Below are 26,194 nucleotides of genomic sequence, written 5' to 3' on the forward strand. Positions count from 1 at the left end.
TTGAGGAGACGCGCTCAAACAGGCTCGCCTCCTTTTCACAAAATAATATTTCTACCTTATAAAAGTCCGTGGTCCTGACACGCTGGACCATACGCATTTATTTCCACAAACAGAGCGTTGTGAGGGACTTCGTACTTTATTCTGCGCATGCGGGTCACTTTGGGGACGCATATTATATTGTATTTAAAAAAATAAAATAAAAAAAACAGTCAAGTGGTCATCTAAATTGCCAAATGCTATTTTTATTTTTTTATTGACTTCATAGACAGCATCACCCGATCACTTGCTCAGTCTGTGTTTAGTGACCCCGCCAGATTTTCTACCAGTCTTTGTCTTCAAAGAGTTCTTGTAAAGAAGCAGTCTCTCTGTGGTGTGAGGTGGCATACGGTTCCGTTTAGCCCGTACGATACAGGCTGCCATCGGGCAGAGCCTGTCGAAGCCCCCTGAGGTGGCGGGTACTGCCAGCAGCCTCTTGGCGATGCCCTGCAGCTTTGGGAAGCGACTGGCGGATTTCCAGTACAGTAAACTGGAGCCGTTTCCACACAGCGGCTCCGACAGGTACACGTCAAGTTCTGACGTCATGGTCTTTGACGGAAGCTGTGGGATGTCATCTGCTTTGCGCTTGGTGCCGACGAGATTAAGGGTGTCAGAGTTGTCGTCCGAGCTGACCCTGGAGACCTCCATCAGGGTGGCGGCCGCTGTTTCCTCTTTGCCCAGCTGCTGGCCTTTCTCCTCATTTGTATGGCGTTCCTCGTCCTTTGCTGCGGGATTAGCCGAGCCTGCTTGGCCCCCCAGTAATGCTTCCACTATGGTGCGAGCCTCATGTTTTGTTGGAGGTGTTAGGAAACCGGTCTGGTCTTCAAGGTGGTCATCAGTGAACATCTGATCAAGACAAGTGAGAATTTGACTTTAGTGTGCAATTCAAAATGGAGCCCTTTTTCCACTCAGATTGCTATCTTATACAACCACATGTATTCTTTTGGGGTTCTTTATTCTTGAGTAATCATAAAAAAAATAAAATAAAATAAAAAGGCATAAGAGCATGTAGATAAAAAAAATTGTGTGCGTGTGTGTGTGTGTGGGGGGGGTTAATGATGCATGTAAAATGTGTATAATTAATACTGATAATTGATTTAATTATAATTCATTCACCAATTCTGCAACTTATAATAACAGGGCTTAAAGTAAAAAATAAAAATAAAAATATAATCCTGAGCCTGAACTTTTTCCGGGGAGCGGTGGTGCAGTGTCCAACGTGCCGATTGGTTGTTCGACCGGCATCAAGCCATTACTATTCGATTCGTCGCTATCGTGTATGGAGTGGGCATTTGGGAAACTCGTGAAATTCCCGATGTCCTCCCCAAGCGTCAGGTCATGTCTTTCATTATCCATTTATATTATGTATAGTTAGTACAGTATAGCACTGCGGGTTGCAGTCCCCTCTAGTGCTGCAGATATGGAATATTTTGGTATTCAAATATTCTACAGAAAATTCTACTGAATAATCAGGCATTTGGATAAAAATAATATTTTCGCATGGTGAAAGAACAATTATGAATACAGAAGACATTAAAAAATATATTTCCACTTAATAATGATCGACCAACTTTTATTTCTAGATAAACTTTATTATTATTTTTTTTTTACTTACATTTAAATTGTGCTTAACAGCACATTATTTTCCTCTCTAGAAAGTTAGGGAGATTTTAGACAAATCTCTCCCCGTGGATTTTGGAATGACGTTCCGTTAAATATTAGGCAACCTCCCTCTCTACCCACTCTTAAAACTCATCTTTGTTCTTTGGCATTTGACTCAGCATGAAACTCATCATTGTTTCAAAGTTTTATGGTGCCTGCTGGATTTGATTAATTTATTATTTATTTTATTTACTGACCTACTTGTGTGATTTTATGGACTTATTGATTTATCCACTTAAGATAATTATTCATGTATTTGGTGTTGTTTTGGTGTCTTTATTCCATGACTGAATTTTACTCCATGTACAGCACTTTGTATGAAATGAAATTCCGAGTTGAGTAGTTTTTGGTCTGTGAGACAACGTGACGTCAGAACCGCAGTTGTGATTTTGCCGAGCGTCAACTGCACAATTGCGTGAGCCCGGTTTATTAAACTGATCTCTAGGAACGGCAACTGTGTCCGTCTGTCAGCATCAAAGTGCGCAATCATCACGTCGATTAGACCGACTTTGAAAAGTAGTCCGATAGCTACAGCCGCTAGTACCGTTAGCACGCTAACACTGTAGACGCCCGAAACACTGGCAACAGGCACCGTGCAATACACTGTCAGCGTAATTAAGTCTTCTTTTAGTGCCCTCAATTGGCGATCAAACGTGATTTCTGTATTAAGTTGTTTTGTTGACTTTGGTCGCAAGAGTTTATGCCGGCAATAAGGACGGCAGACACGTTCCACAAGACGAGTCAAGTCATCCGTTGCTTCAAAATAAAAGCATTTCTTGGCATTGCGCTCCACATATTACTTGGTATGGGAAAGTTGATTTTGAAGTTGGCCTTCTCTCCGCATTGGCGGTGTTTTGCCACACATGTAAACTGTTTACTTCGCTGGATTTGTCATTGCGCTAGTTGCTCTTACGCCGGAAATACGGCACTAGGCCGAGTACTTTAAGCTCTATGAAAAGAATATATGCCGACTGTTTTGTCTCACTGTGCCAAAGCAGATTTGATGGCTCATTCAAGGAATTTGCGGGCCTGTTGTCACATTTTGGGCAGAATGGGCAGGTTTAGTGTCAGCAAATCACCGGTAGCAATAAAAACGAACCTCGAGCAGGACTGATGATATCGTCTCTTAAATTCTGCTTCATTTTGCTTTGACTTTGGCTCTTTCTGTCTGATTATTTGGCCTTCCTCTTTTCGAAGACGCTCTCCCAAGACTTGCTTTTTAAAATTATTTTTTTTGCTAGCTTATGACCAAAACAAGTGCTTTATAGAAACACGGGTGATTATCACAATAAACTCGACTGATGAAAAATAAATCATATTTTTAGTTATAGAATACAAACCTTCAGTTTGTTCCTGGGGTCAAGCACGGCAGCTGCAATCAGGTCTTTTTGGTGAATCAGGGACTGGAAGTGAGTATGGAGGCCCGTGCGGAGGGCCTTTTTGAAGTGGATGTAGTTTGTGCTGCAGCCCTCCAATGTCTTATCGAGGCCAACCAGCGAGGTCACGACATACGAGATGGCCACTGCGTTTCCTAACAACACCTACAAGTGACAGCAGCCACACACAAACACACAAAAAAAAAAAAAAAAAGATTCTCACACATTTCCTTCTACCACATGACTGCATTAAGATAAATCCAAACCTGCAAGGCTTCCTGGAAAGGCTCCAGGAGAGCCAGGATGTCGAGCACTTGCTCCCTCTTGACCATGATCAGAGGCGGGGCGCTGGCCGTGTCGCTGGCCTCGCTGCGAGCCTGCGCCAGGACGGTGAGGATGCCGTTCCAAGCCGACTCCTGCACCATTCGCCGCAAAGACACCATCATGGAGTTCCAGCGACACTGGTTGGAGGGCGGACACAAAAACACGCCGCACTCCTTCGCCAAAACCTTCACGAGGACACAGAGGAGAGGACGCGATTTGGTGTGGACCCGTCAACCATGTGTAACTTAAAGCTGCTCTTTGTAAACATTTGACCCAAAACATCTATACAATTGCCTTTTTGTTTGAACATTTATGACGAGGACATTTTCTAATTAGTAGATTAACACAATGGGTACTAGTTTTAAGGCAAGATTCATGTTTGAATGTCCCGTCCTCTGTCTGCTGATGTGAAGTCATGTGAGAATTGTGTACGCAGTTTCATTTTGCATCAACAGGTGGCAGTAGCGACTCAAAATTGAAGTTTCTGTTTTCAGTAGCTTTAAGTAAATGGCAATTAACTTCCAACTACCTGATAAATCGCAGCAGTTAAATATGGATAAAGTATATTTTGATTTTGGTTTCATCCTTTGGCTTCTTGTGGGGTTCTACCGCCACTTCAGTAGGGTACATGTGATGAAAATGCAATGACCATCAGACATGGAAATGAAATTTAGCATGTAAGCGGTAGAATGTGTGTGTCCCTCCTGAGAAAATTATGGCTAAAGCAATGAGTTGATTAGTTATGCATTTATGTTGTGATATGTGCTATATAGCGGTTACCTTAATTTCTTTATTTTCTTTACACTTGTACGGCTTCAAGAATGTTGAAATGTTACTTTGCCTATACAGGCAATTAGCAAGTGACAGTTGGATTCAAGTAGTTTTAATTGTTAGTAAAAAGACATGTTTCATACCTCACTCCAGTACGTACTGCCCCTGAAGAAAGCCACCACATTGTGCACATGTGAGAGGAGGTTTTCAACCACCCTGGAGTTCTTTAATGCCTCGCTGATCACAATCTGTAGCGTTTTTGCCACACAAGAAATTCTGGTCCCGATTTTGAGCTCTGAAAACGGGGACTCCGATTCAGCTATCCGGTCTGACAGAAAGGCCACTATCTCGTCGCCGTCGGGCTCCCCCCTGTTCGACGGGCACATGATCTTGTAGTCACAGAACACGCTGTTAGCAGCCAGCATTTCTTTGGCGTGGTTGACGAGGACGTAGCCGATGCTTTGCGGGAAGACGCCGTAGCTGAGCAGCACGCCCTCCACCTCCTTGGCCACGCCGTCACTCAGGTCTTTGTGGCTCACGTGACGGAAGGCCACGGTGGGACGGCGAATCTGCCACGAATCGCTAACAAAGTGGAGCTGCACAATAACGATGGTCTCATCCACCGGATTGGACTGCACGCCCGCCCAGAGGTCACAGGTCACATGAATGGCACCCTCTGCATCTTTGGATTTGCCCAGGCAGGCCTTTAAGTCACGGATGAGTTGAGGCTTGATCGTTCTCTCCACGTCATCATAAAGTTGCAAGCTGACGGCACGCTGGGACAGCTTGTGGTATCCGGGTCCAATTGTGGCAATGAAGGACCGGAAACCTGCTCCTTCGACAAAACTGTGTGGTAGGAGGAGGAAAATTAGACAACATTTTTAACCACAGCAAAACTTGTTTAAAGGGGACGTTAACCCCCCCACAATAATTCTTTACAGTAATATATTCTATGCAGTCCCACAAGTCTAAGAGTGGTATTCTGACGTATATTATTTGTGGAATATGAATAAAGCAGCAAAATCTACCCATTTTTATCCATCTCATGGAGTGGCCATTTTGTCACTTGCTATCGATTGATTGAAAATGACATCACAGTTGCTCAGGGCTCCGCTATCGACCAATCACGGTACACCTGTTTTCTGAGTTTTATTCATGTGATGTTCGCAAGCTGAGCTCTGATTGGTTAATACCGGAGCAACTGTGATGTCATTTTCAATCGACAGCTAGTGACAAAATGGCCGCCCAATGTGATCGATAAAAACAGGTGGATTTTGTTAACTGATATTTCACAACCACAATATTATTCAGAATGTTATGTTTGGAGTAGTGGGAACACATACAATATATTATTTTAAGGAAAATTTAGGGGTTGACTTCCCCCAAACCTAAGCCTAAAGACTGCTAATAGTTTCACTTCTGTCCGAATATATACTATTTCTACAAAATAGAAAAAAGGACGACTTTTGAGACACCCTGCACATACAGTAGATGACAAAAATAACTCTGGAGTGCCGGCCCACCCATCAAATGTAAAACAACACAACCAATTTATTTCATTGCTTGCTACCAATTAGGGAAATGCATTGAAGCAATTTAATTTTGGCCTGATGTTGATATTTTTTGTCAAAAGTCCAATTTACAAAATAGCATCCTTCATATTGAGTTTCTTGGTGACCTGACAATAAAAAACACTTAATATTATACACGCATTTTGGTTTGGGCTTTGGATTCTTGTTCAATTATTATTTTTTTTTTTAATCTTCTGTAACGCCAGTCCACTAACTGATTATAAGAAACACCCAAACATCGAGCTTCCATTGCTTCAACTGCACATAGCGACTAAACCAACAGCCCCCAACAAACCAAAAAGTGAGCACCATTCCAAAGCTACCTGAGTGGTAGCATGTCCTCAGCAATCATCCTCAATGCAGCGTCAACAAACTTTTTCTGATCCACCGCCTCTGCTGCTGCTGTTGGTGTAGTGACGGCAGTGGAGCTGGGACGGGTGGGCAGGGGAGCGCCGTTTGGAGGCAAGGTCCCTTTCGATGTCGGAGGGTTCGCGGGTGGGGTGGACTTCTGGGGAATCTTGTGCTGCTCTTTCATATCTTTGACCTACAGGAAAGCCAAGAGTAGAAGTTCAGCGAGGAGGAAAAAACGATTCAAGTCATGCATTTCAAACCATCTTTTCAGGATCTAGTGCACAAGCAACAAGGAGTTTACCGCTTCTGGAATCTGTGGCAAGGTGTCCAATACAATGTCACACTTGAAGTTCACCTGCAAAAGATGGTATCATGCAAGTCTATCATTATCTCCTTAACATAGTAATGGGTCATGTTTGGTTGAGGAAGAATTTTAACCAACAAGATGCATATGTTAGCAAATAAAAAAAAACGTTTCTCTTTTAAGATGTGTTCATACCCGTCCTTCCACAAACTGCTGAATGTCAACAGAGATGGTGTCTGAGTCGTTTTTGAGATGGCCCGATTCGGCTTCCGATTTAAGCGTGGAGTTCCAGTGGCTCCTCACAGAGTTCTCTGTTCTACAAACAGGAAACACGTGCAAACCCCATATACATCTTGTGTATTTATTGAATGAATGACTTCTTAATGTGACCAGACGGTCCATAAAGCATCCAACCTTCCAGGAAGTAGCTTGGCAATCTCCGACCAGCGGTTCCCAAAGACGCAATGAGCTTTGTAAATGATGAGATCCTCCTCATGGCTCCAGTTGGACTTCTTCAACAGAGGCTCCAAGTGGGTGAGCCAACGGTCACGACACTGGTTTTCTACCCGCCCATCCAGGTGCTTACAAATCAACGTCCAGTTATTGGTGCCAAACCTGCCCACCAACTCTTTGATCTGCCCAAGGAAACAAAAACGCAACAACAACAAAAAAAGCGCAATTGCTTATTATGAAAATGAAAACATTGTTTGAAATCCAGATTCCTTAAAGGTTGTACTGTATTAGGCACCAAGTTTTTCACCTTTTCATCTTCCTCTTTGGACCAGTTGTCTAAGGCCACACTGTCATATAGATTTCTCCAGCGTTGCGTACACTGTAATTCTGTCTTTCCCTATCAAGCAAGAGGACAAAATAGACCTTCATCAATTTGTTTCTCAGTGAATATGGACTCCATCTCTTTGATTTTAAAACATGGCCATAAAGTCCTGAAGAACTTTAGATGGGATGGCGATTTGGTAGAACAAATCACTTGAAATGCTCAAAATTCCTGTTTTGACATCAGTGTCATGTTGGTCAAACTAATGGCGCTCAAGTGAGATGCAGAAGGGTGGAAGTCTGTGTGGATGCGGGTGAACTTCCCAAAGCTGAAGTCATTGTAGCCCAGTTGTACACTCCATTTTGTCTCAATTGCTTATTGCTATTATGCACAATCAATTGCTAACAAACAACAGAATTCGACATCACCCCTACTAGATTGCATACAATTGCTTTATCTGTAGATAACATTTTTAAAAAAGCACTAGCACAATGTTATTCATTCAAATGAATTCTTACTGGTAACAAAGTGGCGACAGTATTCCAGTTGCGTTCTCCAAAATTTTGGATGAGGATTTTCAGGTTTTCATCCTGCACAAAAGAGAAAATCAATATCAGGTCCAAGACTTTGTTTTTAATGTAACCACTTGCCAAAAGACAGAAAGTAGCTCATAGTACATAATAATACATACCCATAATACTTTGTGCAATAATTCACGTTATTTGAACAGCATATACAATTACCCATATCCTATGACTTATTTAGGGTGGATTTACACTGCACGGTTCAAGTATCACAATTCTGTTTTGTTTTTTTAAAAGCTCTCAAGTGTCCCAGTTGAGATATGTCATCATGACAACATGTGCAATGGCAGTCCAGAGTAAAACACACTGATAGAAGAGCTTGATATCATTTACATACACAGATTGGTGACTGCGCCTACCCAAACAACACAAATAATATAGTATAATATAATATAATATAATAATAACACATTCAAAAACTCCTACTAAATCAGGCATTCAATCAGAATGGATCACTTGGACAGACAGTGTAAATTCAGCATTAGATGGCTAATCTACTCAATGCCTAATAGACTGTGTAATTCAGTAAATAAATAAAGTTTTTTCACTTACCTCTTCCTGAGTCCACCTTACTTTGGGGCCATCATTATCCACAGAGTCTATGTTAACGCTCAGAGAAACATCAGCCTGTTCTGCCATCCTGCAAACACACATTGACAGTGAGCTGACTCATTGGGAAGAAACTATACATTTCAGCAATGCTTGGAAGGGAAACTGTCATTTTGTGGATCTTCATTCCATTCCACCTTTAATGTGTGAGTGGGTGAATAATGTATCCATTGCAAAGCGTCTTTGAGTGTCCAGAGAAGTGCTTTTAGAAATCTGATGCATTATTATTATAGATTTTTTTCTTTACAGATAACGGGAAAATAAGTTTTTTGTGTTCCATTTTTATAAAAAAAAAAAAAAGTCAAGTATGTCAACACTATCCTTAATAAAGTAACATTTAATTGTTTAACAATTTCACAATAAAAATGCACCATCAAATTGCATGGCACAGCTTGCCTTGTATTTGCTGCAACACAGCACTATTGTAACCTGTGACCATTGTTTCCACAAACAGTGCATGAGCGGGGACACACTTTGACTATAAAATCTACTTTAAAAAATAAATAAAATTGTGGTCAATTAATCACCCTGCCCAAGAACAAACAAGAACCCAAACTTCCATCTATATAATCAACTTTCTGCAACATGTAATACAACTTACAAGGTGGACAAAGTAGTCCCCACAAAGAAGAGCACATGCCTTGGAGTACTTGCATTAGTGTATATCTATCACACATTTGTGACATGGACATAAGGTATAATAAACGTGTATCTGCCTGATGCCATTCATACAACATAATTAGTCGCGCGAGGTTTACAGTCAGTTCAAAATTACCTAGATTTCACATTTGTGAGTAAACTGAAAAAAAGATCTTCAAAAATTTAGTAGTCAAACTTTTAGTGGTGTGCCGTGAGATTTTCCAAATGGGTGCCTTGGCCCAATAAACGCTTGGGAAACATGTTCTGGAGTTCCAATTTGAAGCAGGTAACACGTTGTAGCTCTACGACCAAGGACCATTTGGGAAGTTGTTTTACATAAAGACGACGCGAGTCTTCGTGCTATCCACCACCAGTTGTGATGCAAACAAAATCGGTATTTCTCTTTGAAAAGAATCCCAATAGTAAAACATAGGTGGAGAGAAACATTTGAATGCAGTTTAATGCACTTCCGTGCCGCTCCACGACGGTGAGCTAACGCTAGCTTTAAATAAACTGAGTCGGTAGTTAATAGCGGACGTAAATCAAACAAATCACCGCGAAAAACATTAGGCTACTTTAAATAATTCATATCTTATGAGAAAAAAAATGCTCACGTTCTTTGTCCGAATGGGTTAATAAAAAAATCCAGCCTGGCGCTAACTACTTAGCGAGCATATTCCCACGAACATAAGAAGCGTTGCTGCTAAATGCTAATTGTTGTGCTCACACTAAGTATAGCGCCACCTCTGGCAAAAACCGCAAATGCAACACGCACAACCGCAGAAAACGTGTTGTTTTCCACTGTGCGGAAGCGTATTGCATTTCGGAAGTAAACTAAATCCGTTTTGTTTGTTTTTTTGTGGGGGGCTTTCCACCCTTTTTAACCCCGGAATACTATTTTTCAGAATAATTTGCCGTTTTTCTGAAATATTTACCCCCCCCCCCCCCCCCCCGTATTTTTATTGTTTTAATTATATTTTTTTCTTGAGTTTTTTCATCCTCTCCTCAGAGATTAGAGAGCAAATAGATCCATTAGTTTAGAAAATGTAAACAAATATGACATAATCATGATGCACGTACATTGTTGGAACAGAACGAATGTCAAGGTTCACTTACGTACACAAGCCGGCTAATTGTAAAGGATCTCGAAAATGACTTAAAAAAAAATAAACCCTAACATTATCATATAGGAAGCAACGTTACAATTCTTATGGGATTACAGAATGGGAGGAAAGTGTTACAAAGTGGTCCAATGCCCACATATTCATCTTTATTTAGTGAAGTAACCTAGTGTTTACACTTGAGAGAAACTGTGAGCCTACCAGAATTTGGATGCTCACAATATGTGACGTGTGGCCATGTACAGACTATACAACAGAATTTCCTTCAGTCAAATAGTTCATGGTGTTATTATGTTTATAGTTTGACAATGAATGGTATCTGGAGGTCATATCACTGGGTCTATTAAATTAATGAACATCTCTTTATAATCTGTTATACAACGACATCTCTCGAACTTTGGCTTGAATATTTTGGGCATATTCATTTGTGTAGCTTCCTTACTTAGCTATTTAATAAAGTATTATAGCCATAGCAGGAATCCAGCTCCAGCAAATTAAAGGTAAGATGTTCAAAACCATAAACCTGTAGACTTAATCAGTGTTTGTTAAAACCAGCCTTAATTTCATCAACACAACCGAAAGATGATTATGTAGAGAGAATTTATTACTAAATACTTTTACACTTCCTGTCATTTTAGTGCACAACCAAAGAACAAAGGTCTAATTCCAGTGAAAAACAACAGTTGTATCATGTTGCGTTTGATATTTGATTAGAAAATGTAGATTTTCTTAAGATCCTCTTTCAGTCTCATTTTCATTCCGTAGCTGTTTACAATCTTCCTGCAAATTGACATGGATTATTCGTCTAAATGTACCTCGTGTTCAGATTATCATACTCTGTTCTTGTGACTGCGATGTCCTCTTCAGCTTTAGCTGAAAAGACAACAGTTAACACATATTGTTCACAAGCTCGTAAAAAAAAAGGGAGTGAGTGAGTGTGACAGGCTTCAAAATTCTGCTAGGGCATACAGTACACACCTGAGAGTGTATTTAGTCTTACAGGCAAAATGAGCATAGAGGGAGAGGGTCTTAAATGGTTGAACCATCATACAATGCAGAAAAATTGAATGTGACGATATGGGCTACACTTACCAGGACAGTGATCGAGACTGGTGACTTGTGGGACAACTGAAACGCTCCGCTTCTTTATTTTAGGGTTCCTTCACGTAAAAATAAAATAAAAATAAAAAGTAAAACCCTCAATGAACCAACAGAAATACTGATCTCAAGCTAGAATACAATCCATTTCTCACGGATCCCATCGTAGTTATAAGATATGGTTTATGACTTGCTTACAAGCAAATGGGGTAAAACATTGGTAAACATTACTGTCACCAGTTTACACAAAACACACAAATAACTATCTTACTTATTATACTACCGTTCAATCTTTGCCTTGGACTTTTGTTTTGGTTGAGGAAAAATAGAAGGCACAAAATCAGGACTCTTGTTGTCCAGTGACATCTCACCTGTAAAAAGAAAGACACACATAAGTTGAACATCACTTGAGGTGTTCTAGGATGCAAGGAAAGGGGCTAAGGTAAACATCACAAGCAATAACGCTAATGAATTAAGAGTTTACGTTACATTGAGCATGGTGAATGAGTTAGCTAACTGGCTAGCACTAACAGCATGCACCTTGCCATTATTTCACAATCCCTGACCGTATATACTGAATTCGAGGAAAGTGGAAAGTTTAATTCATCCGACCTAGCTCCAACGAGGAAAAGGGCACTGGAACGCCCTTTTGAACTGGGAGGTCAGAGTTGCAAATTCTGGAGAGACAAAAAAAGGACCCTGTCCTCGACTTCACTAACGGGCTTCAATCTGGCGTCACTCGACAATGGCGACCCCCATGGAGAGTAAGGCCGTGATTGGCAAAACATAATTTACAAGATTCTATAAAGTGATAGGCTTTCAAGACAGAAATTATTCACACCCCGGGCAAACTTTGATTTAAAGTTAGTTGTATTCAATTCAACCAGCATTTTTTTCGTGGATTGGAAATGACATAGGTGTTCCCAGAAGAGGATGTTGTACAAGAGGCATCACTGTGGAAACAATATTTCTCAGCTTTTATATATATTTAAACAAAAAGTGGCACATCCAAAATTATTACATTGTTAAGTTACAGGAAATGCACTTGTGTAATATTACTGTAGATTGTTGGAAATTGATTTGTTATTTTAATGACTCTCATTTTAAGCTGTCTTCTACATTTGCCCAAGGGACTGCCAAAATTAGCTTGACTTAGCTAACTTGGGCACATTTACATTGTAAAATGTTGATTAATGTGCATTGTCCCTTTTAAATAAATTAATTTAATTTAATTCATATCCTTCTCAAAAAACAATAGAAACACCTTTATTTGCTATTACAGCAAATAAAACACATCATATATAGTTGCTGATCAGCTTTTTGCATGATATTTTTGCCCATTCATCTTTATCCATGATCTCCATCTCTTTCAAGTTGGAGGGTTTTCTTGTCATCACCCTGATCCTGATCTGGACTGTCTGGGCCACTGGCGCTGCAAATAATTACAACCATCTTTGGTTGTAACTGACCATTTGTGCCCAATACCAAATTTCACCACAGATTGTCCAGTGTTGTTTTGGGAAATCTTGAGTACTGTATCTCTCCTTCTTTTTTTATTTTTTTTTTATCTACGGAAGTGAGGTGCAATATGCCCAGTGCCCACTAATATGTATATAACTGGATAGATAATAGGCCAAGACTTTTGAAGCCGCGAGGATGCCATATACTACCATTCCCATGAAACGTTTCTCGGAATACGATCCTAATTTACAGTGTCGAAATTTGAAAACAGTACTTAACAGAAACAGCATGATTTATGATGTTTTAAATTTGTTAAACATAAACAAGAGGACATCAGACATTTTACAACTTGACTTAAATACATGTATAAATTATATGCTTAATGATGTTTACAGGAGGAAATTTGTGTGTATATATATATATATATATATATATATATATATATATATATATATATATATATACATATTATTATTATTTTAAAATTATTATTAAAGAGTTATACCTGTAATTCAACAAAAGATCCCTCTGCCAAATCTAATATTGGGGCCTAAAGAACTGAGTGATAAAAGGAAAAAAAGAAGGTCTCCAAAGCAGCACATACCGGCCACTTGTTAAAAAAATAGTGACCAGCTAGATCAATGCGGAAGTGACGTGCTGCTGTCTCGGCTCATGCCGAGGCCACTAAATGCAGATGCATGAGTCCTTGTGTATGTTTGTTAATAAAATATATGAACATTGACCTACTGACCTCGTAAAAAATGATCGCTGCAAATCCGCGAATACTTTGAGGGCTGCCAGTCCTTTCGGTTGATTGCTGCTACCCATCGACGTCTTTTTTCTTCATCAGTAGGTATGCGATAAAAAGCTACGTTTGGTTTACGCCCTTGTCTATTTGTACAACCGACCGCACAGCAAGATATGACCATTTTAGAAGATAATCGATTAGACAGGACTATACGCTGTACGAGTTTCAACGGTTTCAATAGCTAGCTAGCTGCAAGTGGTTATTTTGCCGTCCAGCTTCCCGGAGGGGGCGTTCCTATGAGGACTAATAATAATAATAATAACTTGCATAACAGTGGCAAAAGAAAATACAGTAATAATGAAATCATAGCAATAATAAGAGAACATGTATTTATTCCTTCCTGCTAATATGAAGCACCACTAATCATGACAAGTGACATAAACATTAAGTCAGCCTAACGGACTATATGCCACGGAGGAGGCGGGACTTCCGACTTCCGGGTTTTCATCCATCAACTTTGTTTCCGTACTTGCGCTTCCGCCTTTGAGCCCCCCGGTTGCACGTTCCCGTCGACCGGTGCAAGGCTGCGAGTGTGTAGCATCTGTCTCAGTGTCTGAAGCATTTCAGATAGCCGAGGGGGGCGCAGGGGTGGGGGCGCGAGTGTTGGAACACGGCCAACAGTGGCCGAAAACGGTGCTGATGTGTAAAACCCAGAAATCGGAAGTCCGTGGCATCTACCCCATAGGCGGTACCGCACTGTACTGTACAGTGGGCATATCACCAAGCTGTATCAATAAAACACATTAATCAACAATAACATCAATTTACAATGTATCCTATAACATAATAGTCACCATCAAACGTGTTTTCTTCCTCTTGCGGCTTGAGAAATACAGCTACATTTTGTAGTTCTGCGTATACTACTGCTTCAAAGTCAAATGACAAATGGGATGATGTAAGAGAAGCTAAAAAAAAAAAGTCACTCAAACTGTTGTCCCTGAATATTATTTCCTCCTATTAGCAAAACAACTGTATGCTTCTAACTGTTCGGGGAGTGCTCGTTATCTGTTCTCAGTGTACAAACAAGGTCCATAAAGGCAAGCATGGTACAGAAGAACAAGTCCATGAAACACCCGCTGTTAAACTTGCCAACTCTCTTCACCATTGCACTTATTTGCTTCACATCAGACGAACAATAATAGCATAATCACATATTTAAATACGTTCACCACCTCCGCTTCCTCTTTGTATAAAATACAACTCTATTAACTGTGGCTCTTTCAAGTACACTCATTATGTTACAAAATGGCCCCATCGTGAACCCTAACGTTGAGCAATGGTCAGCTACATTGTCCAATAACACTCGGGGCCATATTGTTAGCCCTCCAACATATTGTGTTCACTCAAAGAAAGCTGTCCTCGCTGGCCACGTAGGAGAAGCCGTTGAAGGCGTTGTTGGCGCTCGTGCTGGCGTTGAATTCCGGCGTCCGACTCAACGAATTAGAAACCATTTCTCTGGTGAACTCTGGGTCGATATGCTGAGTGTCGGCAGGGCCCCTCTAAATGTGGGAAAGGACATTGTGATGGTTCTTCTGAGTAATCCTGTACCTCCAAATACTGTATAGCATTTTTTCTAAACAAAATATTCATGAAATCAAAGGCATTTAAAAAAGATATATCTTTCACTCACCACATTGGGGTTGTAAGGAGGAGTTATTCTCTTGTGGTAAATGTCATCCCAGTTGATTGGCGAGAAAAAGGTGTGGTTCTTGATTTCTAACTATAGAACACAACCACATATTAATATCACATCAACTGTATTTCAAATTGCAAGATCTAAGTGTCGGGTATCGATTTCCCCCCTCCTAATTAAAAAGTACGTACAAAGTCGGCGATGGCCCCGAAGCGTCTGTGCTGGTCCTTCTGCAGGAGACCCTGCAGCAGGGAGCACACGGCCTCAGACTTCCCTGGCGGAAGCAGCAGAGGCTTATGGAGAATCCCGTCGTACATTTCTCCAACGTCACGGCTGTAGAAAGGAGGCTACCATGAAGGGAATGGGCAGATGTTATTATCTACATGCGTGCACACACACACACACACACACACTTGTCTTTGTATCATTGTGGGGACATCTCCTTGACATGATGCATTTCCTAGCCCCATCCTCTAACCACAACCATCAAAAATGATTGCCTACCCTAATTCCTTACCCTAACCTCAACCATAACCCAATTCAAACCTAAACTCTAAAACCAAGTCCTGACCCTCAAAAAGAGGTCTGAACTTGTGGAGATCACCAAATGGCACAATTTCAAGTCGGCCCCCACAATAGTAGTTAAACCTGGAAAAACACGCACGTATGGGCCCCACAATGTAGCAAAGACAAAGGCACGTGAACACGCACACACACTTACCAGGCTGTAAATCATCTCATAGAGCACCGCTCCAAGACACCACCAGTCGACCGTCCTGTCGTAAGGTTCCTTGCGAAGAACCTCTGGCGCTAAGTACTTTGGTGGCAAACATTCAAATTCAGACCAGGAAAAAAAAAAAGAAGCAATTATAAAACGCTTTTCAAAATCACCATCTTCGTGAACAATTGAAAAACATCAATCAAATCTTGTTGGGCCTTGAAGATCTAGTTTGTTGTGTGCAATTGCTTTGTGTAGGTAAACCAAATTTAATCTGCATCAAATCCAGATTGCACATTTGGCACAAAATTTTACTCGCTGTTTTTTTTTTTACTAGCTTCTATTGCTAGCTTGTTAGCCACTCCAGCCTATGGCTCCAACTAACCCCTGCTAGCCGCTTTACTAGCTCTTTCCGCTAGCCACTCTTGTTAGCCATTCCAGCCTATGGTTCCGACTAACTCTCGCTAGCCGCACTTGCTAACTGCTCCGGCTAAATCCGGCTCGCTCTGTCTTTTGGCGTCGTTCGCCGTGCTTCACATCAGCTGCCATGTTCGCCGAGATGTTCGTTCGCTCACGCAAAATACGAATTGGTGGTAGGCTTCTGAGCCACCGTAGTGTGTGTGCTTCGAAAATACATGCGTTTCGACTGCGTTCTATGATATAGCAACGTCTTGTTGTGGGATTCTTTGACATACAGCACATCCTTTTAACTCACTTCCGGTGTTCCACAGAAAGTTGAGGTGGTTCCTTCCGGCTCCACACCTTCTTTGCACAAACCAAAATCTGTCAGCACCACATGACCCTGCACAAAGCAAATACAAACAGGAGATTGTATACATATACTACATATCACACTGTACAAAAACAATTGCCATTCACAGACAGGAGGAGAAAACATGTTGATTGTTATTCACCTGAGAATCTAACAGGATATTTTCTGGCTTCAGATCCCTGCCATGAACACACACAGACGATCACATTTGAAATGGATGTGTATATGAATTATGGATGGAGGGTCACAAGTAGGCAGAAAAAAAACAGACCTGTAGACAATATTGAGGGAGTGAAGGTAGCCGATAGCGCTGGCCACCTCCGCAGTGTAGAACCTCGCTCTGGGCTCGGAGAAACATCTCTCACGCTGCAGGTGAAAGAAGAGCTGCACCAAAACAGAGCAAGCGCATCAGACTGCGCCGCTCAACACTCATTTGCTTGTTTTGATTGCTTGCGCCTACTTCTCCGCCATTCACGTAGTCCAGGACGAAGTAGAGCTTCTCCGCCGTTTGGAAGGAGTAATGGAGCCGAACCAGGAACGGGTGTTGCAGGCTTTTGAGCAGCACGTTTCGCTCCGCCATGATGTTTTTTTGCTGCGAAAGGAGACACGTGGGGATCAAAATAGGATATCTAAATTGAATGCCACCTTTATTTTCCAAAACTGAACAGATAAATCAGAAAACCATGTATGTGCGTGAATGAGATAAACTTTTTTTTTTGTGAGTCATAAAAAGTGTCCTTTGCACAGAGCATTTTGCAGATTAGATAAGACTGCTGTTGCTTCCAAACATTGTTGATGACAACACAGGAAGCCGCTCTGCTTCATTAGAGTTGGGCTCCATGCATTTTTTCCTGCTCTCTATTAGTTTGTTCTGTGAGGTTCAGTACCCCATCAGACCCACCAGATGGCAGTGTTTTTCTTTCTTCTAATCTGAATTTGATATTTATTGCAGAATACGCGATGTCGGTACCAGATGTGATCGGGCTGGCAGATTGTATCGGGGTCGCCTACCGATGGCGTCACGTTACAGGTTTGACTGGAGAATATCCGTTTAAAATTGTTAAATAAAGTTATCTGAAAAAAAATTGGGTGGACGTTAAAACATTGGAAAGAAAATATTAAAGATGTCATTTAAATAACAAAATGTATGGACTGAAATTGTAAAAACGTAAATAAACCTAAGAATATAAAAGCAGGATACTTGAAGATTTAAGAAAAAAAAATAGATTGAAGCGCCGTCGACCTTGCCGATAACGTCAGTACAGCAGCGCTAACGAAATGCGCGATTCAGACGTGTTCACTTCGGTTTGGTTTCTTTTTGAGCAGTTAACAAATCACAATGCATCACTAAAATACTCTTGATGATAATATGACCACATTAGCAATCTAAACTGACAATATTTGTCACATCTCAGGCAATTAATTTGTGTATTTATCATTTATTCAATCTATTTTATCATTTATTAAATATATCTTGCTTTTATATTCTTAGGTTTATTTACGTTTTTACAATTTCAGCCCGTACATTTTGTTATTTAAATTATATCTTTAATATTTTCTTTCCAATGTTTGTCGTCAATTGGATAATTTCGCAGGCCGATCACATCTGTTACCGACACCGGTCCAATTTGTAGAGTAAATTTTACTCTAAACAGAGTTTATTTGGTCCCACTCTAAACAGAGTAAAATTTACACTTGAAAGAGAGTAAATTATTACTCAAAGTAGTTTTAATGTGTACGAGAGAATTTGTCTATCACATGAAAAAAAAAAACTATTAAAGATTTTTGACTCAGAAATTCTAAGTGAATTTTGCAAGAAGAGATTTTGACAAAATTTAACATTTAAAAAAAAAAAGTCACTCAGTGGTTGAGGAACAAACCCACAACTTCAGGTTGGGAGACAGCCAATCTACTCCCTGAGCCACGCAGCTCCTGCCTACTTACTGTGTGTTAGTATATCGCTCATGTCAGCTGGAATCTTTGTAACTCCAAGAGACTAAACGGTTTTGGTCTCCTTTTGGATATTAGCAAGTAGGAGTGGCATAGCTCAAGTGGTAGAATGTCTACCAAGCTGAAGGTCGTGAGTTTTTTCCTCAACCCATGTGTAACTTTTTTTTATTTTTTAAATAAACTAGTAAAATGTACTAGTAAAAATTTCCTTCTAAAATTTACATTGAATTTCTGAGTGAAAAATCTTTCCGAGGTTTTTGTCATGGGATAGGTACGGAATAGGATCAGGGGCGGTGATGAGAGAAAAAGAGAAAAATTAAAAAAAAAGTTTTGCAGGATTCTCACTTTATTCTCAGAATTCTGACTTCATTAGTGCTACTATTATTATATTCTATTATTATCACTTTAAAGTCAGAATTCTGACTTAATTAGTGCTACTATTATTATATTCTATTATTCCCACTTTAAAGTCAGAATTCTGAGAATAAAGTCACAATTCTCACTTTAAAGTCAGAATTCTGAAATTCAGACTTTCAGAAGAAACTTTTTTTCTCTCTCTTCACTGGCCCTAATCCTCTTCCGTAATTACGCGATTTCTCTCATACGCAGTAAAAATATTTTGGGTAAAATGTACTCTGAATATGTTAGTCTCTTCCAAGTGTTGATTTTACTCTGTTTAGAGTGGAACCAAAAAAGACTATTTTCAAGTAAAATTTACTCTGCACAATTTACTGTGCAGTTATTCACTTTGTGAAATGTATGTCTGATGAAAATCTGATATTTACTTTTCTGTTTGCTTTTTTTTTTTAATTCTCTGACTTGGAATTTCACAAAAGGGCTCATATTAAAGATTTTCATCAAATTTGAAATAGTAATATAAAAACTAATACAAAGTACAGTATGACAAGCAATAATAAATTATTTTGGCGTCAGAAGCTGACTGGAAAAAATATCTGCCTCAAATAAAAGCCAAATATCAAATTTATAGAAACATGGTCTACGTATATAGAATTTTTTAACCTAATTCTGGTTACTTAATTCTGTCTGTTAGCGAGAGCCACTACATCGTGATAACTTACATTGATGTTTCTGCATTTGGCAATTTATTATTATATTATATTATTAGTATGGGATATTTTTTTTAATGGGCTTTAGGTGAACTGATGAATACACACACGCTCGCACGCACGCACGCACACACACACGCACATATACACACCCACATACAAAAAATAAATGTATATATATATATATATGTGTGTGTATATATATATATATATGTATATATATTTAAAAAAATTTAAAAGTTTTTTAAAAAATTTTGTTTATTTATTTATTTATTTTAAAAAAGGAGAGCAATGATGATGTCAAATCGAATGAACAATACTGAGCTCTGGAAGAAAAAAAAGAAGCTGACTGAGTTTTATAAAGGCCTTGCGAGTTTGTAGTGTCAATGTGGGAAAATTCAATCTATTTTCAGGCCCATTTCACATCTAAATTATTCATACAAGGGTATATCCAGCCCGGGCATTGGATGTTCTCTGAGGAGGGCTCATTATTCCATATACCTCTGGCAAACTGGCGCTCACCTCCTTTTTCTTCAAGATGACTTTCTTCTGCAGCACTTTGACAGCGTAGAACTGATTGGTGGCTTTGAGCTTGGCAAGCAGGACCTGCATTGGAAGGTTTGTGTGTTAATTTTTTTGTTTAGTAAACACTTCACATCGCCGTGTGGACGCTCTGCGGCGACAGAAGCCCTCAGATGTCTGTGTGAACTGTGGAAACGCATGACACTGGCAAAATGGAGTCACGTTTAGCCAGAAAAACAAGAAGGCATTTTGTAAAAGCGCAATTTTTTGCTGACAAATCTAAATAGAGTACACTTCATAAGCTAGTTTGGAGTTGTTACTAGTGACCTTCATTTATGTACATCCATACATAAATCTATTTGTTTGTATAGAGGAGCTGGGGCCTATTCCAAGTGATTTGGGTGTAATAAAAAACTGAACACTAAGAACTGGAAAATAAAATACAAATGATATTAGTAACTAACTGTATTATTATTTTTTAATTAAAAAAATTTAATTAAAAAAAAATTAATTAAAAAAAATTATTAAAAAAAAAAAAGGAGAGCAATGATGATGACATGTCAAATCGGTAAAATTACCAAATGAACAATACTGAGCTCTCCAGGAAAAAAAAAAAAAAGTAACTAACTGTATTTACTGTAGAGAGGTGTAGTTTACTGTCACACCAAGAGCTTGGTTTTATTTTCTCCCAAAAAGGGGAAAAATAAATAAATAATCAACACATCCTGCTCGAGGAACCATTTAAGGCTACTTCATCTTCGAACAATTGCCTGGTAACATTTCATGCGACTTTGCTATTGGTGAGAGTCAAACGACCTTAAGTGGCGGCACAGTTAATGATTCATGAAAACATTGTGTGCACAACGTCAACCGCGACTTTTACTTCTCTTACGTCACATTCGGGTACTGTACAACAACATGACCTCTGATAAGTGCGTCGGTGAATCCATCTTCAGTCCTCTACTGTATACAGTATATGAATCATTGCAGAATTTGCAGTTATTATGAACAGAGACATGATACTGACAGTATAGCAACTGTATTTGCAGTAGACGCTATGTGATTTGTCATACAGTTGCCAGTGACAAATGGGAATGATATTAATGAAAATACTTGGATATAAAAGAAGAAATAGTCAGCATGGTGACGCACAGTAAGCATGTCTACCTAATAGTTCTGGATTCAAATCTCATGCACGCTATTCCTGCATGAAGTTACTTTCATGTAGGTAAACAGGTCATTTGCTGCACATAAACAACAACAAAATGTCACAAAAGGAAAAAGTAGTAGACTGGTTTGACATGATTAAAAATGTTGTGATTAAAGTGTGAAAAGTTCATGAAATTTAAAAAAAAGCCTACAATTATTTCTAAAATGAAATGTTGAATGTGCTTCTTTTTTTTTGCAAAGAGCTATTGAATGGCCACCCAAGGGCAAAATGGGTTCATTTCAACATGAGGTGAATAAGTAATTGTATCACCTTTCCAAAGGTCCCTTTGCCAATGACAGCCAAGAAGTCAAAGTCAGTGGGCTTGGCACTGCAACGAGACAAAGAGTTATCTATTAAAGGCTTGATAATGTTCCCGTGAACAACATTACACACTCACCTTAAAAGTTGTGCTGTATTGGTGGATTATAAACAGGATAACGATTGTACAGTATGAATGTAGTAAGTAAACATTAATTGCAAATATAGTGAATTATAGTTAGCTATGACATCTTAGAGCTTATAGTATAGATATGATAGTGATAGTGTTTTACGTCTGTTTGTTTGTTTTTTAAAGATGCTCTGGTTGTCTTCAAATGCACAACGTGTAAAGTCAAGTGACACTGAAATTATGTATAAAAAAGAAAGTATGGTTCCACTTCTGTTCTGATAGCTACTAATAATACTGTAGTGTCCTTCAACCTTACTATTTGCCTGCATTACCGAATATAAACTGCGTATAAATGCCAGAAGCGAATTTAATTACTTAATACCGTTTCTGTAAAGTATTATGTGTGATGTCACAGCGCTATCATGTAATTTAGGCTAGTATGCTAGCAAATACTATTGATGAGCTTCTTGTAAATGTGTTGAGTAATTGAGCTACTTGAGTACAATTGTTTATGTAACATGGGCTCATGATAGCGTACATGCTAGAAGAATGACGAGGATACTAACGGTTATACACTTATGTTAGCGCTTTTAATTGGCCCAAGGCTAAGTTAAGCACGAGCAACTGATTTATGTATTTTTATTTTCTAAATAAGCAGGTGTGTACATTTTTAATACTAATTACTACAAATATTTAATTTAACAATTTATGAACAATATATTTTACAGTCCCAGCAATTTACGTCTTGTAGATCCCATTTTGAGAGCCATTGCCCTTGAAAGCAAGCTAGCAACTTAAACAATAAGGATCATGGACCAACCCAGAGGAGCTAAAGTACTTACTGAGGGTTTGCTGAGGGACCGAGGTTGACTTCATCGTGGGGGGAGGAGGATGGCGACCGTAGCTGCAAGGCAACAATAGTCCAATTATTAAAAATAAAATAACACAAAAGATGCTGTATGAAAACAAATGCTGAATCAATTAGATTCTCTGTGCAATATGCTTGAGTATATTTTTAATTACCTACTGTATAAAAATCATATTAGTTCAGTAGTTTATTTCAAATCAATTTCAATTAGCGTGTTTTCAGTTTATGACAAAAAATGAACTAAAACGCTAAAAGCAAATCCTCCAGAACCTTTGTACCAATATGCAGCTGTAATTTATTTCACTCAATTTAATTCAACAATTTAATTGACCTCATTGTTCAATTTAGTGAACTTACAATCGCCGTCCTGAAAAAACTCAATCGAGTCTCCAGGTTAGTGTTCTATCCGTTGTTGGAGAAAGTGTCCTCATTGATGTTGTGTGTCCAAAATAGGATTCTAGCAAGACCATAGCCGCCTAGCCGGTTTCCTAGCAAGTGTCCTACTCAGTGCACTAACCAGAGTCTGCTAGTCACAAGTCCGAGCCCATGTTCTAGCAGCAAATGTCTTAATCAGTGTAGCAAGTGCTTTAGCCAGCAGTCAATGTACTCCTAGCAAATGCCGTAGCAAGTGTGCTAGCCAGTGCCCAAGCCCAATCAGAATCTCATATGCTAGCCAGTGTCCTAGAATCCTTGTCCAAGGGACCTGGGCCAGTTGCCTGAAAAGCACCCTAGTCAATGTATTAGCCAATCAATGTCCTAGCAAATGCCAAAGCAAGTGTGCTCGTCAGGATCTAACCAGAAATCCATTTCTTAGATAGTGTCCTTGTCATTATTTTAGCCTAAGTCATAATGTCCAATATCCAAGCAAGTATCTTGGGAGTGTCACCGTCAATGTCCTAGCAGTGTCCTGACTAGCATCTTGGTTATCATCTTAGCTTGTATATTAGCTAATGTCACAGCTAGCCAAATCAAAGTCAGTTTCCTACATAGTTTTAGGCGGCACACGTGAAGGTACCATCAGTCTGGACCTTGACCGAGCATGTACGGACGGTTTCTCATCCAGTTGTCCAAGGGCCTATGCTTCGGCATAACCTCTGACCTTAATCACCAACCGAACACTGCATGGCATCCTGCTAAACCCGCTCGACCGCTTATCCCTGGGCCTCCATTTGTAGATAATTAATTCAAGAGATAACTACTGATTTGTTTATTTGATTCAAATGACCCCTTGGAACTGACAGGCAGATGAACCACTTGGAATTCAACCTCACATTTCAAGGAGTTCAACAGGAGGCCAGTGGCCAAATACAAATGATTCATATTCTAATTGTATACTTTTTCTCTGCTACATACCTACATCGAAACCATTTTTTTAATAGTATTTCCTGCTTTAACTATGACGACAAATAAATTAAGTGAAATAGCAGCATCAGGTGAAAATAAAGTATTTTTCAGCAAACACAAGGAGTAAAACTCAAACTTACATTACAGTGGGCCATGGCTCGTAACCATTCCACTCCTAGTGGGAACCCAGCATCCGTTTGATAGACCTTACAACAAAGAAGAGAGATACTTACTTCAAATCACTAATACAGTGATTCCCAACCAGTTTATCAGGTATGATTATCCAGTTTTACTTCATACTTGAATAATCTGCCTTTGACAGAGATTTATAGTGACACGCACAAAATTCAATTCCTTTCGAATGTGGCGGTAAATATAGAAATTGAGATGAGACCGTCATTAATTATTTCGGTACACATACTTCTTGTGACATTTTTGTGTGGTGGTATCATTATGCCGTGGAACTGAAACACTACTCTAATGTTCTGTTGTGTGTGTGTTAATGAAATGCTGAGTGCAGTGTGCGCAGAGCGGGTCCGGCTGGTTTGTAAGGTACAAGATGCTGGACCAGCAGAGACAAACTGAAGGACATATAGTGATACAGAGTGTGTGTGTGTGTTTACAAGCTAAATATTGGGTCATTCGTGTAGCTGTCACAACATACAGGAACCAAATTGTACGTCACAATCATCTTCCTATTGTAAAAGTGCCCTTAAAAAAGAAGGCAGGGAAAGTTATACAAAAGTCTACTTAAGAATACATTATAACAAAAATTGTACTCTCATTATATCATTAAAATAAGGAATTTGATATTTGTATTTCCCCTAGTCAACCAGCAAATAGTTATGTGTGATAATGCTATTGCGATATTGTAAGAATTAGTGAGTAAAAATTAAATATGATTAAATAAAAGTATCATACACTTAAAAAAAAACAATGAAAATTGTTCTTATTTTATGATTTGATTAAAAAAAAATTATGTACCACAGTATCCCAATAATTGTGTTATTATTATGGTCAATATTAATAATCATGGTGCTTAGGAATGCAGTATTAAAATAAGCAACCCTTTAAGCCTGAAGGGAAAGTTTGTGACGTGCAAAAGGAAACTCTATAAAAAGTTTTGTTCTTTCTCCTAATGCTCAAGGAGCATAAATATCACTATGGAAGATCTGAAAAGCCAGTTCTATATTATTATGTATTCATCCCTAAATCTAGTTTTTTAGATTCAGTAAAGTTCAGTAAACACACTTGAATAACAATGCATTGTCAATTATGATTAAGAATGTGTGCAGCATGCTCACCTGTGAGTGCAGGAAGACGATCAATGTGTGAAGGCGCTCAGCAAAATATGTGCAGCGGCAGCTGCTTGCCCACGACTGACTGATCTCAAGAGTCTGTTGTACACCTCAAGAGAGTGAATGATTGATGAAAAGTTGTTCACCATGGGAGGGGTGAATTTTGTGTTTCGGATTTCATGGAGGTATTCCGGTCTTATTTTATTTTTCTAAGCACACTATAGTGTAGTGCTAGTTAAGGGGGGTCACAAATCAGCAATCGGGGCTTACAATTGTACATGTTAAACCAGTCAGTTTAATTAGTTTTTAGATCTGGTTTATTTGTTTTTATTTTTATGCATAAAATGCTTCATTTTAGTAGTTTTTCAAAAAATTGGTTTTAGTATTATTTTCTTTATACACCTAGCATAATTAATGGTACCCCTGGTTAAGATGTGTTAAAAGTCTTAAAATGAATAATTTTTTTTATTGCAGAAGTATAGGCTACTCTCATACTGAATTTTTTTAGACATGGCTCACCAGACACAGAATCAAGCTTGAATTGTTGGATGGGTTAGGAGAGACTTTTCGATGGAGATATTGAGCAAAAACACTTAAAAATAAAAATAAAATAAAAAAATAATAATCAAAACTCGGCATGAACGTATGTCACTCTCTTTCCTACTGACAAATTGCGACAAAAACTTATTCTCCATACAGAACTGAGGAGTAAAGAAATACGGAATTGTAGAATTATACACAGCTTTTTTCAGCAAAAATAACCCCCCTAATCGCTCAAATCCATTTGAAAACCTATTTTCATAAGTCATACAATCAGTGGTTGCCCAGTGTCTCGCAACAATGTTCGACCTAAGAAGTTCTTGTATACTGCATACTTACATATGGCAGCTAAGCCTAATGTAGCAAGACGAGAGACGTACCACCACAGTGTGTT

General features: G+C 39.1%; 2 protein-coding genes across 5 annotated transcripts; both read right to left on the reverse strand.

Moving 5' to 3' along the window:
- Window positions 1–217: 217 nt before the first annotated feature.
- mybl2a (v-myb avian myeloblastosis viral oncogene homolog-like 2a) lies at window positions 218–13,719 on the reverse strand. 3 transcript variants are annotated; one of them, XM_077577158.1, is made up of 15 exons: window positions 13,434–13,719; window positions 11,505–11,592; window positions 11,216–11,283; window positions 10,939–10,996; window positions 8,307–8,394; window positions 7,689–7,760; window positions 7,156–7,245; window positions 6,810–7,030; window positions 6,591–6,711; window positions 6,393–6,446; window positions 6,064–6,284; window positions 4,313–5,015; window positions 3,341–3,583; window positions 3,039–3,239; window positions 218–882 (listed from the first exon to the last, which is right to left on the reverse strand). In XM_077577158.1, the coding sequence occupies exons 1-15, from the start codon at window positions 13,609–13,611 to the stop codon at window positions 280–282; spliced, it is 3,009 nt and encodes a 1,002-aa protein (XP_077433284.1). In that variant the 5' UTR covers window positions 13,612–13,719; the 3' UTR covers window positions 218–279. The 3 variants fall into 3 exon arrangements, with proteins under 3 accessions (XP_077433284.1, XP_077433295.1, XP_077433302.1); XM_077577169.1 differs by lacking the exon at window positions 11,505–11,592 and having other exon boundaries at window positions 13,434–13,662; XM_077577176.1 differs by lacking the exons at window positions 10,939–10,996; window positions 11,216–11,283; window positions 11,505–11,592; window positions 13,434–13,719 and adding an exon at window positions 9,617–9,900.
- An 86-nt stretch (window positions 13,720–13,805) lies between these two features.
- On the reverse strand, window positions 13,806–26,148 carry sgk2a (serum/glucocorticoid regulated kinase 2a). Of its 2 annotated transcripts, XM_077577232.1 has the most exons (14): window positions 26,140–26,148; window positions 25,267–25,359; window positions 24,103–24,168; window positions 22,593–22,654; window positions 21,633–21,690; window positions 20,153–20,236; window positions 17,074–17,205; window positions 16,885–16,997; window positions 16,756–16,792; window positions 16,557–16,643; window positions 15,845–15,940; window positions 15,315–15,470; window positions 15,121–15,210; window positions 13,806–14,989 (listed from the first exon to the last, which is right to left on the reverse strand). In XM_077577232.1, the coding sequence occupies exons 3-14, from the start codon at window positions 24,115–24,117 to the stop codon at window positions 14,834–14,836; spliced, it is 1,086 nt and encodes a 361-aa protein (XP_077433358.1). In that variant the 5' UTR covers window positions 24,118–24,168; window positions 25,267–25,359; window positions 26,140–26,148; the 3' UTR covers window positions 13,806–14,833. The 2 variants fall into 2 exon arrangements, with proteins under 2 accessions (XP_077433358.1, XP_077433348.1); XM_077577222.1 differs by lacking the exons at window positions 25,267–25,359; window positions 26,140–26,148 and adding an exon at window positions 24,384–24,646.
- Between the last annotated feature and the right edge of the window lie 46 nt (window positions 26,149–26,194).

This window comes from Vanacampus margaritifer, chromosome 1 (assembly GCF_051991255.1).
Source record: "Vanacampus margaritifer isolate UIUO_Vmar chromosome 1, RoL_Vmar_1.0, whole genome shotgun sequence".
Classification (NCBI taxonomy): domain Eukaryota; kingdom Metazoa; phylum Chordata; class Actinopteri; order Syngnathiformes; family Syngnathidae; genus Vanacampus; species Vanacampus margaritifer.